Source organism: Salmo salar, chromosome ssa13, assembly GCF_905237065.1.
Source record: "Salmo salar chromosome ssa13, Ssal_v3.1, whole genome shotgun sequence".
Taxonomy (NCBI): Eukaryota; Metazoa; Chordata; class Actinopteri; order Salmoniformes; family Salmonidae; genus Salmo; species Salmo salar.
In genome coordinates, this window is record NC_059454.1 from 34,577,857 (window position 1) to 34,591,100 (window position 13,244).

At 40.0% G+C, this 13,244-nt stretch overlaps 1 protein-coding gene across 1 annotated transcript; it reads right to left on the bottom strand.

Annotated features, from left to right (window-relative positions):
* Positions 1-777: 777 nt before the first annotated feature.
* On the bottom strand, positions 778-13,228 carry LOC106567266 (N-fatty-acyl-amino acid synthase/hydrolase PM20D1.2). Its single transcript, XM_014136365.2, has 13 exons — positions 12,924-13,228; positions 12,716-12,802; positions 4,910-5,145; positions 4,034-4,120; positions 3,817-3,950; positions 3,512-3,631; positions 2,945-3,020; positions 2,728-2,789; positions 2,537-2,615; positions 2,192-2,263; positions 1,806-1,971; positions 1,530-1,629; positions 778-1,152 (listed from the first exon to the last, which is right to left on the bottom strand). The coding sequence occupies exons 1-13, from the start codon at positions 13,141-13,143 to the stop codon at positions 1,023-1,025; spliced, it is 1,569 nt and encodes a 522-aa protein (XP_013991840.2). The 5' UTR covers positions 13,144-13,228; the 3' UTR covers positions 778-1,022.
* Positions 13,229-13,244: the final 16 nt, after the last annotated feature.

Here is a 13,244-nt window from a genome sequence, read left to right on the forward strand (position 1 = left end):
AAAAATCAAACTCAATCTCTCTAATGCAATACCGTCACCAGTAGTTTTTTTTACAACACAGAGATCAAAATCTCCATGTTACATGTCTGTTCCTTGTGAGAGCTTGCCCCCTTTTGATGTCTGAGTAACATTGTATTATCAGTGAGTACATCAATTCCATCAGACTGCCTTCATTCAAACTAGAGCATTGGTAGTTTGTTGTTTATTATATAAGGATCACCAAGAGATGTCTGTACTTCATCCAAAATAAAGGAGGGACACAACCTGAATGGGTAAATAGAATCTGACACAACAAACTAATATTATCTACCGTAAATTCCGGACTACAAGCCGCAACTTTTTTCCCAGGCTTTGAACCTCGCGGCTTAAACAATGACGCGGCTAATATATGGATTTTTCCCGCTTTCAATTAAAAAAAAAAAAAAAGAAAACACATTCTGTGACGTGCTCAGTTTTTTGGCGGCATGAAGCTTTCATTAGACCAATGAAATTGCCGAACGGGTTACGGTCAAACAACTTTTTTGTTTACTGTTTAGATTAAATCGAGCGCTCTCAAACTTCCCATCATTCTGATTACGGTAGTTATTTTGTCACCCTCATCATGGCAAAGACACGGAGAAATGCATATGATGCAGCTTTCAAGTTGAAGGCGATTGATCTGGCTGTTGGAAAAGGAAATAGAGCTGCTGCACGGGAGCTTGGTCTTAATGAGTCGATGATAAGACGTTGGAAACAGCAGCGTGAGGAATTGACTCAGTGCAAAAAGACAACTAAAGCTTACTGCTAATTTTTTATTTTTTGTTACAAGCCGTGTTTCGTTAAAGCCTATTTATTTTTGTTACAAGCCGTGTTTCGTTAAAGCCTGTGTAAAGTTCATTTGTTTCAATGTACCGGCTTATTTATGTTCAAAATAATATATATTTTTTAATTCAGTGGGTGCGGCTTATATTCAGGTGCGCTTAATAGTCCGGAAATCACAGTAGATTATGAATGTAATAGTGGCCCCCAAATACCCTAGTGCTTTAGAGCTCATGGCCAGCACCGTGGGGAGAAGGGAGCTCCTTGATGTCACAGTTCTGGATCAGATTGAAGTAAAAGACCACCAGTTCCTCGTAGTTCTTCTTAGAAATCCTCTCGTTAATACCATGGAACCTGCAAATGTAGAGAATGTATAAGCAGTGGAACGATAGCGAGCAAACTACAGTGTTAGTAAGGTGAGACTTTATCTTGTTTGTTCAATGCAAACAGAGGGCATTGTTAAACTTTGCTTGTCAAGACGCTGTGCATGTAGGGCTGACTTACATTTTATGGTTCAACCATGTCACATGGCTAGATCATAAGACTGGAGTTTTAATCTCCCGGTCAACAAAAGGGCAGTGTTAGAACAATCTCCTCAACCCCAACAGGCCATTGAAAGATACAGTATGTTGTACAGTACGTATCGAGTTACTGTGACTACATTCAACACCTGACAAAGAGAGAGCTCTTCTCTACAGAATATCCAGTGCTCCAGCTACAATGAGTCGTACCTCTGGGTGTCCCCTGGTTTGATCCAGGTAGGTGCAAAGCGATAGATGTCCTTGGCCAGGTCAGTGTAGTGGCGGCTGTCTGTGTTCCCGATGCAGAGACCTGCACGTTGGAATATGATAGTATTCTGCATACAAATCTATGTCATAAAAATGTGAACATGTTACCTGAAAAACCCATACCAAAAGCAGGATCCCCCCCTTTCCCCAACATCACAGTGGGCAAATCAAACAAATACCACTCCCTCTTCACACACTCCCTTCTATTCCGTTTCTTACCAGGTGCAACAGAAACTTGTGGGAACTGGTCCAGCAGGGTCTTCTTGATGGTCTGGAACCCAAAGGATGTTTCATCATACGAGCTGACAGGCAGTGGGTCAAAGCCATTCACCAGCTCCATCTTCACTCTCTCATCTCCCACTGTGGATTGGATGAACTCCAGAACCTGACAGGAAGACACAAACCCTATCATTTTTAAAACTGGGGACAGTTTCCTTGAACTGTACTTCAAAGTTGCCAGCATGACTAAAGTAGTTTATAAATTCAGTGTCTCGGTTTTGTGAGATGGACCTATGATTTTAGCTTTACAGTATAATAGAACATGAATTTTGAATATAGCATGCTGTTGAAGCATACATGTAGATGCGTAAAATGCTAATCCCCACCTCTTGTACGGTCTGTGCTGGATGTATCCGCAGATTCACATAGGCCTCAGCGAGGGAGGGAAGAACATTCACCTGTGAAGAATAGAAACATCCAAGTATTGTATTTGCTTAATAGATGCAGTTCAGGACTATATAACATAAAACAATTGGAATTTTGAACATATGCAAATTGAAAAAAATGTTTTTTTAAAAGAACATGTCACACAAAATGGATGATGTAGTACAACCGTTTTGAAAGTGTTCTCGAGCCAAACTACTGCTGAAACTATAGAAAACCTCAGAAGCATCACTTTAACGAAACATCTTCATGCACTATAACTCATGTATTATGACAAGATATTGTACCTTAACACCTGAGTTGAACATGGTGACTGCAGTTGTGGTTCTCAAAAAAGCATTTGTGTCAGGACTTCTTTCCATTACTCTGTAACATAAACAAATGTTATTTAGGTTTTATAACTCAATCAAGTATAATCTGCATGTAATTGAAATAACCAAGGTTGAACAAACCAGAGAAATTCAGTGAGGGAAATTACCTGCCAATAAGTGGAGAGAACAGCCACATATTTGACATGAGAAACTTAATTGGGAGTCCAAACTGTAAGACAAAGACATTTCAAAGTGATTTAAAAAGCTATGTACTTATTTTAAAATGGTGTTAAGACTAGTACTAAACACGACACTCTATATCGCAGAATATCCCATAGGATAATTGAAACCAATGTAGGACAGAGGTTAGAAACACAGCATTACCCTGTGAGCTAGGTGTTCAAAGGTCCTGCGCTCAGGGCCTTCACCAAACAATATGGGCATAGGGTTGTCCTCCAACCTGACAAAACAGATCACGTGTGCTTAGAGAATGTGGGCTTAGGTTCACAACATGACATGACACAATATACTATGATGCAGACCTAAAACAATGTAGAACTAGCCGATTTACAAACGTCCTCCCTTTACGGAGTTCACTCATACTCAACTGAGAGGTGTATACAGCTTACTTACTTTCTTGTGTTCTTATTTCTATTTTTTGTGCGTTTTTGTACTACTTTACGTTATAGTACTATGGATATTGATTATTGCATTGTTGGGATAGCGCTTGCAAGAAAGGCATTTCACTACACTTATGCGTGTGACAATAAAACCTGAACCTTGGGCCTTATAAAATATTTGTCTCAGGCTCTATAATGTTCAAGGCTGACCAAGCAAGAAAAGTGGAATTCCCCTTTATTCAACTGTACCTGTAGGTGTTAAGCAATGGCTATACATAGAAGAAAGACCCATCTAGTCTGTGACGAGTGTGATTCCCAAATCCCCTCTCACCTTTTGACAGCTCCAGCCAGGATGCCGATGCTGCTCTCTCTGGGAGGCATGGAGGAGTGACCCGGGGCCTTAAAGACACTCAGTTTCACCGTGGCTTGTCCCTTCTCACTGATCCCAATCCTGACACATATACACACAGGCAGGCCCACACACTTTTAATAAACTGTGAGTGCAATCTATGACATAAACCTTAAGTTGCACTTAATAAAATGCATTTATAAAGGCCTTTTTACATCAGCAGATGTCACAAAGTGCTATAGAGTCTAAAATATGAGACAAGAGTTAATGAATGAATGAATGCTTACAGAGCAGCAGGCCCCTGTAGACCACTGATGACTCCATCCAGCACAGCCAGACCCTCATCCAGTACAAATGCCAGCTGCACCCCTTTCTTCTTCAGCACCTTCACTATGTTCATGGCCCCCTGCAAGCCACCCACCTACAGTACAAAGAGAAGATCATGCTTCTGAATTCTGTCCCTTTCGGTTTCTGAAATAAAATACCTCTACTAACTTCACAAACCTCTTCATCATGACCCAGACCAATGAAGAATCCCCTTTGCGGAGAATAACCTCTTATCAACAGGTACTCCAGCGCCTGGAGGATTCCCTACAGTGAAAAAAAATAGGCTGTTTAAATTCTGACAATGTCAAATCGTATTATTGGATGAGGAAAAACAGTAACCACATTGTTAATCAGGCCCTTGGCCTAAATCAGGGATGGGCAACTTTGATGGGGGTGTCCCCGCTCTTGACAGCAGAAAGAATTTTTACGTTTTAGAGTTCATTTCAGTGAAATCTATACATTTTGCCACAGGGTGTAGAGAAAATGTTTCAGTTTGCTGCAATTACAGATTTTGCAATTTTATAACTAATTTCATGCAATTCTACAAATTGTTCCATGGGGCGGATATTTTTGTTGTTGCTGTTTACAGCTCATTTCATGCAATTCTACCCATTTTGCCGTAGGGTGGAGAAATGTTTGCAGTGTTTAATATATCTGAGTGAGACTGACTAACAAAATCAATGGGAGGGCCCCCCCAGAAGGTAACTTGACCATGATAACAAGTTTAGATTGCTAAGTTAGTTTTGCAGCCAGTTATCTAAAATAATGTAGCTGACATGGGCTAAATGACTGACTATCAGTGACTCACATAAAAAGAGAAACTGCTGATGCACAACAACATTTCTAAATTGCACCTTGTGTATTCTACTACTTCTAACTCGCAACAGTAAATTGAGACCCCAACTGAGTTCCCAAAATTGACCTGAGCGCCTTCGTGCCACCAGCTGCCCTTCCCTGGCCTAAATCATAGCAAACAAATCATAGAATAATCTCCACGCTCTGGTCCTTGGAAAACCCAATTCCCATAAACCTCTACCTACATTCAAAACTCACCATGACGGACTGCTTGTTATCGATGGTCCCTCTACCATAGATGAATCCATCCATCTCCTTTGCAGAGAATGGTGGGGCCTCCCATCCATCGTTCTCATCAGCAGGCACCACATCTATGTGGGCCAGTAGCATGTAGGGGACCAGGGCCAGGTCAGAGCCAGGCACCCAGAACAGGTGGCTGTAGTTGGCCACAACCTCATGCTGGACCAGGTGGGAAGAGAAAACTGTAGGGAAAACTGGAAGAGGGAAAACATGTGTTTAGTTTAGGGCAGTGGTTCCCAAACTTTTTTGGTCCACAACCCCAACCATGTGAAAATAAAAATTCTGTAATTAACAGCCAATGTTCACTTTTTTACTTGGACCTATGGCAGTCTTCTCAACTCACCATCGCTTACTTTTAATGTGGGGCTATGACGTTCAACCTGGATCAAAATGTGGGTTTTAATGCTGACGAGAGCACTGAATCCAACTTCACACAGTTATGAGCTGACGATGGGCACCATGAGTTTTATGGTGCTTTCAAGACAACGAGGACAATGATCTTCAGGTTGGAGATCTAGAAAGAAGCTGTGCCTGGGTCGCTTTTAAAATACAACACTTTTTTTGGTTACTATATGATTCCATGTGTCATTTCATAGTTTTGATATTTTAGATTCTTCAAAGTAGCCACCCTTTCCTTGACAGCTTTGCACACTCTTGGCATTCTCTCAACCAGCTTCACCTGGAATGCATTTCAATTAACAGGTGTGCCTTATTAAAAGTTAATTTGTGGAATTTATTTTCCTTCTTAATGCATTTGAGCCAATCAGTTGTGTTGTGACAAGGTAGGGGTGGTATACAGAAAATAACCCTATTTGGTAAAAGACCAAGTCCATATTATGGCAAGAACAGCGCAAGAAAGCAAAGAGAAACGACAGTACATCATTCATTTAAGACATGAAGGTCAATCAATCCAGAAAACGTCAAAGACTTTGAAAGTTCTCAAGTGCAGTCTGTGGCTGATGAATCAGAATTAGTTGGGTAACATAGATAATTAAGATGTTTTATTTGCATAATATGCTTATGTGAGATACTTGTCATTAGAATGTATCCCTTTGGACTCTGGTGTTGGCAGTGGTACTTTTCCCTTAGCTAGGGCTCAGTCACTTGGGGCCCAGAGAGGGGAGAGGTCAGGCTTGTCTTTAACATATCCCTGGTGCTATGCAGAATATCAGAAAGGGAAGAGGACAGAATGGAACATTGTCTTCATATGTGAATGTGTCTTTACCTATTCTTAAACCATGTGAAGGGATGTCGTGATTAATGGGGAACCAATTATTTGTCTCCACAATGTCTGTGCGCAAGTCACTCCCCTCAGTGAGCCTGTCCAGGAGTGGGATCAAGAGGGGGTTTACTTGAGATGGGAGTATCTAGAGTTGACAACTGATATGCCATTGGATGAGTTGGTGTTTTTGTACTATGAAGTACCAGGAACGAGATTAGAACCTCATCATAGGGACCAAACTGAACAATAATTTATAGCGAATGTTATCTGGCTAAGAGATACTCCTTTCTCAAGTATAAAGTCCCTTTGTGAACTGTTCCTAAGATCTGTGGTTCGTCATGTAGGTTGAGAGGGGTGTATCTTGGCTATAAAAGATCTTTGTACTTTTGTGTTGTCACTTTCAATGGGTCATTAGAGATAGCACATCATTGAAAGTCAAGTGCTTTTGCAAAACTCTTATTAAAGATGTAGTTTAAGTATAACTCTGACTGGTGTGTGAAGTTTGTCTCTCTCCTCATTTGGTAATGCAGAAATTAGCCACCACAAGTCACAAAAACCATCAAGCGCTATGATGAAACTGGCTCTCATACCAGCCTCAGAAATTGCAGCTCAAATAAATGCTTCACAGTTTAAGTAAGACATCAAGAGACTAGAGGTCGACCGATTAATCGTAATGGCCGATTAATTAGGGCCGATTTCAAGTTTTTATAACAATCGGAAATCGGTATTTTTGGATGCCGATTTGGGCGATTTTTTATTATTATTATTATTCTTTTTTTAAATAATTTAGCGCCTTTATTTAACTAGGCAAGTCAGTTAAGAACACATTCTTATTTTCAATGACGGCCTAGGAACGGTGGGTTAACTGCCTTGTTCAGGGGCAGAACGACAGATTTTTACCTTGTCAGCTCGGGGATTCAATCTTGCAACCTTACGGTTAACTAGTCCAACGCTCTAACCACCTGCTTTACATTGCACTCCACGAGGAGCCTGCCTGTTACGCGAATTCAGTAAGAAGCCAAGGTAAGTTGCTAGCTAGCATTAAACTTATCTTACAAAAAACAATCAATCATAATCACTAGTTAACTACACATGGTTGATGATATTACTATTTTATCTAGCCGGTCCGGCGTTGCATATAATCGCTTAGGTACATGTTGCTCCAACCATAAACATCAATGCCTTTCTTAAAATCAATACACTAGTATATATTTTTAAACCTGCATATTTAGTTAATATTGCCTGCTAACATGAATTTCTTTTAACTAGGGAAAATGTATCACTTCTCTTGCAACAGACTCAGGGTATATGCAGCAGTTTGGGCCGCCTGGCTCTTTGCGAACTGTGAAGACTATTTCTTTCTAACAAAGACAGCCGACTTCGCCAAACGGGGGATGATTTAACAAAAGCGCATTTGCGGGAAAAAAATAGCACAATTGTTGCATGACTGTACCTAACCATAAACATCAATGCCTTTCTTAAAATCAATACACAGAAATTTATATTTTTAAACCTGCATATTTAGCTAAAAGAAATCCTAGTTAGCAGGCAATATTAACCAGGTGAAATTGGGTCACTTCTCTTGCGTTCATTACACGCAGAGTCTATGCAACAGTTTGGGCCGCCTGGCTCGTTGCGAACTAATTTGCCAGAATTTTACGTAATTATGACATAACATTGAAGGTTGTGCAATGTAACAGGAATATTTTGACTTAGGGATGCCACCCGTTAGATAAAATACGGAACGGTTCCATATTTCACTGAAAGAAAAAACATTTTGTTTTCGAGATGATAGTTTCCGGATTCGACCATTTTAATGACCAAAGGCTCGTATTTCTGTGTGTTATGTTATAATTAAGTCTATGATTTGATAAAGCAGTCTGACTGAGCGGTGGTAGGCAGCAGCAGGCTCGTCAGCATTCATTCAAACAGCACTTTCGTGCGTTTTGCCAGCAGCTCTTCGCTGTGCTTCAAGCATTGCGCTGTTTATGACTTCAAGCCTGTCAACTCACAAGATTAGGCTGGTGTAACCGATGTGAAATGGCTAGCTAGTTAGCCGGGTGAGCGCTAATAGCGTTTCAAACGTCACTCGCTCTGAGACTTGGAGTAGTTGTTCCCCTTGCTCTGCATGGGTAACGCTGCGTCGAGGGTGGCTGTTGTCGATGTGTTCCTGGTTCGAGCCCAGGTAGGAGCGAGGAGAGGTCCGGAAGCTATACTGTTACACTGGCAATACTAAAGTGCCTATAAGAACATCCAATAGTCAAAAGGTATATGAAATACAAATTGTATAGCGAGAAATAGTCCTATAATTCCTATAATAACTACAACCTAAAACTTCTTACCTGGGAATATTGAAGACTCATGTTAAAAGGAACCACCAGCTTTCATATGTTCTCATGTTCTGAGCAAGGAACTTAAACGTTAGCTTTCTTACATGGCACATATTGCACTTTTACTTTCTTCTCCAACACTTTGTTTTTGCATTATTTAAACCAAATTGAAAATGTTTATTTATTTGAGGCTAAATTGATTTTATTGATGTATTAAGTTAAAATAAGTGTTCATTCAGTATTGTTGTAATTGTCATTATTACAAATAAATACATTTTAATTAAAAAACAATAATAATAATCTTTTTAAAAACATCGCCCGATTAATCAGTATCGGCTTCTTTCGGTCCTCCAATAATCGGTATCGGCGTTGAAAAAAATAATAATAAATCGGTCGACCTCTAGAGGAGACTGCGTGAATCAGGCCTTCATGGTCAAATTGTAGCAAAGAAATGACTACTAAAAGGACACCAATAATAAGAAGAGACTTGCTTGGGCCAAGAAACAAGAGCAATGTTCATTAGACCAGTGGAAATCTGTCCTTTGGTCTGGAGTCCAAGTTTGAGATTTTTGGTTCCAACCGCCATGTCTTTGTGAGACGCAGAGTAGGTGAACAGATTATCTCTGCATGTCTGGTTTACACACTGTGAGGCATGGAGGTGGTGGTGTGATGGTGCTTTATTTAGAAAGCAAGACACACTTAACCAGCATGACTCCCACAGCGATACGCCATCCCATCTGGTTTGCACTTTGTTTTTCAACAGGACAATGACCCAACACACCTCCAGGTTGTGCAAGGGCCAATTGACCAAGAAGGAGAGTGATGGAGTGCTGCATCAGATTACCTGGCCTCCACAATCACCTGACAACCCAATTGAGATGGTTTGGGATGAGTTGGACTGCAGAGTGAAGGAAAAGCATCCAAGAAGTGCTCAGCACTCCTTCCAGACTGTTGGAAAAGCATTCCATGTGAAGCTGGTTGAGAGAATGCCAAGCATGTGCAAAACATGTGCAAAGCTGTCAAGGGTGGCTACTTTTAAGAATCTCAAATATAAAATACATGTATTTGTTTAACAATTTTTGGGTTACTACATGATTCCATGTGTTATTTCATAGTTTTGATGTCTTCACTAGATGTCTACAATGTAGAAAATAGTCAAATAAAGAAAAACCCTCAAATGAGTAGGTGCCCAAACTTTTGACTGGTACTGTATATATAATTACTTTTTGCAACCCCTAGTGTTGAGTGTTAGGGGGGTAAAATGAACATTGCTTTTAGAACTGAAATGATACAACATAATCCCAGAAGCACAGTGCACTTGGTTTTAATGTCTGAAAGCCTTACCATTGCTGACATATTCCAATTTGGCTCAAAAAGGTCACAGGAGATAATGCACAGATCAATGGCAAAGCCTTTGCCAAAAATTGCACCAAAAAGTACAAATTAGCTGTTAATTTATACACATATTTCATGTTGTTCACAATAAATCTGACAAATTAGCATTTTTCCAACTGAGTTATTTATTTTAACCAACTAATGCAATTAATCACACATATGCTACTGAACTAACCAGAAGTAATACTTTCAGGGTTTTAGCGTGCTTATAAAACAGCAACACTTATGTAATTCGACTAGACACTCATTTTTCTTCTGCACACCCCGCTTTAAAACCTGAGCTAGAGACACTGATCTAACAGACTGCTTCAGACAAGATAGTTTTGATACTATTTCTACACCATAGCAATATATGCATACAATTCAATGCATTCCAAAGTCCACAGACTTCCAAACAGGGAAATTTGAATTCGAAACTCCTCACACACCTATGCTCGACTCACCAAACCTTTACCTCTCCCTTAGACTACATGGAGTGTGTGTGTGTGGTGGCAGCTAACCTTCCTGAGCTAATCTAGCAAAGGTGAGATTGTAAGTGTTTATAAATGTGTGCACAACAAACCATTTTCCAAACATAGATTCTTGGCCCATTTATTAGCAGCAAAGAAAATATTCCATACAGGCAGATGTCATTACACTAGGTGCATATCTTAAGTTCCTTAGTTCATAGTGAACATGCAAAAAAAAAAGGCCAACCAATAAACTGTGTGCACGAAAGAAAAACAAACAGAAAAAAATAAAATAAAATACATTAAAAAAAGATAAAAATATTAAATTTGATGGTTAAAATGTTGACTGTCTTGAGAGTTTAAGCTCTGAGCATCATGATCATGGGCTCAAACATTACCTTGACATCTGTCCAGGGTTTCCTTTATGAAAATGTGGCGCCGGACATTTGACCTTAACAGACATTTGAGAAATTTTGCGGACCAATATGCATTAGGTGCATAACCTGATTAGAGAGTTCATCCACAGTGCTGAGAATTAAATTAATTACCATAATCTAAATGGGATTTATTTTAGCAGAAAATGCAAGCCGAGGATGCATTGATGCGTATAGACGTTGTCCATACAATAGGCCTATGAGAAGGGGAGACAAATAGAATATGACTCCCATCTAAACTGGAGGAGGAAATTGTCGAAAACAAACTTAAGTTGCACTGACCCAACAATGATAAAGTGAATATCACCGGGGATACGGCCGATGCTCTCCGCTGGTGCCAATAAGATAGGCTATAGGCCTACGGTTGTTCGCTCAATTATATAGAGTATTTATATAACTAAAAGACTGATTTGAGTCTGTCTTCTCTTTACAGCAATACCATTTGCTTTCCAAACTACGTTTCCACGCAATTAAATTAAGAAATATTGTGATATGTCTGTGGCTGGGCCCCCTCTACTTTCCACAGACAGTCGCAACTCTATAATCATCTACGGTATTTGCTGCGCACGCGCTGCCTTTGCTGCTAACTGTAGGTCATTTAAAACAATCCACAACTTGTTTTTTAAGGCTTGGGGAAGCTAAATGTTCCTCTGTGGCCAAATCATGCTTTAGTAACCTATTTTGAATTATTGTATTTATTTCTGTATAAACAGGAGCAGGCTAATTGGGCTATACAATTTTGGCAATTTAATTACATTTACTTAGCCTTATGGACGCACCACTTACGAGCCTAAGTCAACCTACTATCCACCAAAGTAGAAAGGTTTACCTATTCTATTGGTCAGTTTGTCGAGAAAGAAATAGCCAAAAAAAGACAGACAGGAAGGGGACAATAGATCCCAAATTCATACAACCATCTGTCCGACAGCGCCAATTAAATTCCACTAAATTATGCAAATTACCCTAATGACCAATAAGCATGAATGGTCAAATGTATTTAGATCAACTGTTAGTTCCATCAATGAATTGGCTAAAAAGCATTATTTCGCAACGGGATTTTTCCCCCCCTTTTCACAATTGTATTTATAATTTATATTTATTTATGGCCAAAAGCCGGCTATTGGAAACCTTGCATCTGTCCCACCTTTTACCCCACCCTCAGACTGCGTGTACTTGCATTACTCAAACTAATTGGTCAGAAGAGGCCATCCAGAGGAGCAATATATCTGTTAAACATGGGACGAATACAGGCCTATTAATATCAAACAAACCAAAAGAGAATGAGCATCTTTAATTTCATACAAATATGTAGTTTACTGGCAGTCCTTGCTGAGGCTATCTCTCCCTCGACAGGTGACAAGCAACGTTCCTCTCTCTAACTAATAGCTAACTAGCAGACTTGCTAAAAACAGAAATTGTCACCTGCTGCATATAAAATTGTTACTAATAATCTGAGGTTTGAATGTATTAAAGTCTTTGTTTCACCAAATCGAGAGAGACAGGGAGCGCGGTGCGAGAGGAGAAAACCTCTACCTCCCCGTATTGAAGAATGTGAAAGCAGTATTTTCAGGAGCGTCAACCGCTCTGGTCCACTGATTCAGGGTAAGCTCACACGTTAAAAGGCTTGCTTACGAACGTTTAAATCAGACAACATTGACATTTACACACGTTATTCACATATTAAGGAACATGTCAAAATATTTAACAGTATAAATTAATGTATAGCACCAGCGCCAAACAATTCTCGCGCAACATCCAGTTTTTTCACGTGATATCATTTCTAGTGGAGTAAACGGGTGCATTTCTGCTTGAGTATCATAAAGCAGCGTCGAAGTGCTAATGGGTAACTGTGTTCAGTGAAAACATGTTTCCTACAGTAATCGTCTGCCTATGGAATGGATCATCGTATACTCCCGGGACCAAAACAAAGTTACCTTTCCTCAGCAGGCTGTTGAACTCGCCCAGTGCGGTGATGTTGAGCTGCGTCTTCGATGTTGACACCGTGGGAATCTGGATGGCCTCTGCATTAAAAAAAAAGCCGGTGGCATTGACCAAATTTAGTGTGAACGTTATAGCGATTATTCACACAACATAGGCTGTCCAGTCTGCTCGGTTTGATGGTGAAGTTAGACCGGATCTCACCTCTGAAATTGGCAAGAAGCTCCTTTCGCTGGTGCTGGTTTATGTCAGACGCAATGTTCCTCGTCTTCTCCCAGTGTGCAAGTTGAAGTCCTGAATTCACGTCAAACGTCAGTGTCCTTAAAGTGGCTGCAACGAAACATACTAAAACAACGACTAATAAACCGAAAGACACAATTTTGACTAACTTCATAATGTTACATTTTCCACTGCGGTCAGTCATTTTTACTATTTGACAGTACACACAGCGTGTTAATGCAGCTGCTCGTGATGTTTTTATATATGATCGTTAGAGCGCCATCTGCTGGGCTTGAAATAGGGTAC

What these genes read in the sequence shown, in the direction of transcription:
- LOC106567266 (XM_014136365.2), bottom strand. Translation starts at nt 13,143, where the DNA reads ATGACTGACCGCAGTGGAAAATGTAACATTATGAAGTTAGTCAAAATT. An exon ending in TTCTCTCCACTTATTGGCAG is followed by an intron (nt 2,616 to 2,727) that starts GTAATTTCCCTC and finishes TTTATGTTACAG; the next exon opens with AGTAATGGAAAGAAGTCCTG. An exon ending in CAGCACAGACCGTACAAGAG is followed by an intron (nt 1,972 to 2,191) that starts GTGGGGATTAGC and finishes TCTTCCTGTCAG; the next exon opens with GTTCTGGAGTTCATCCAATC.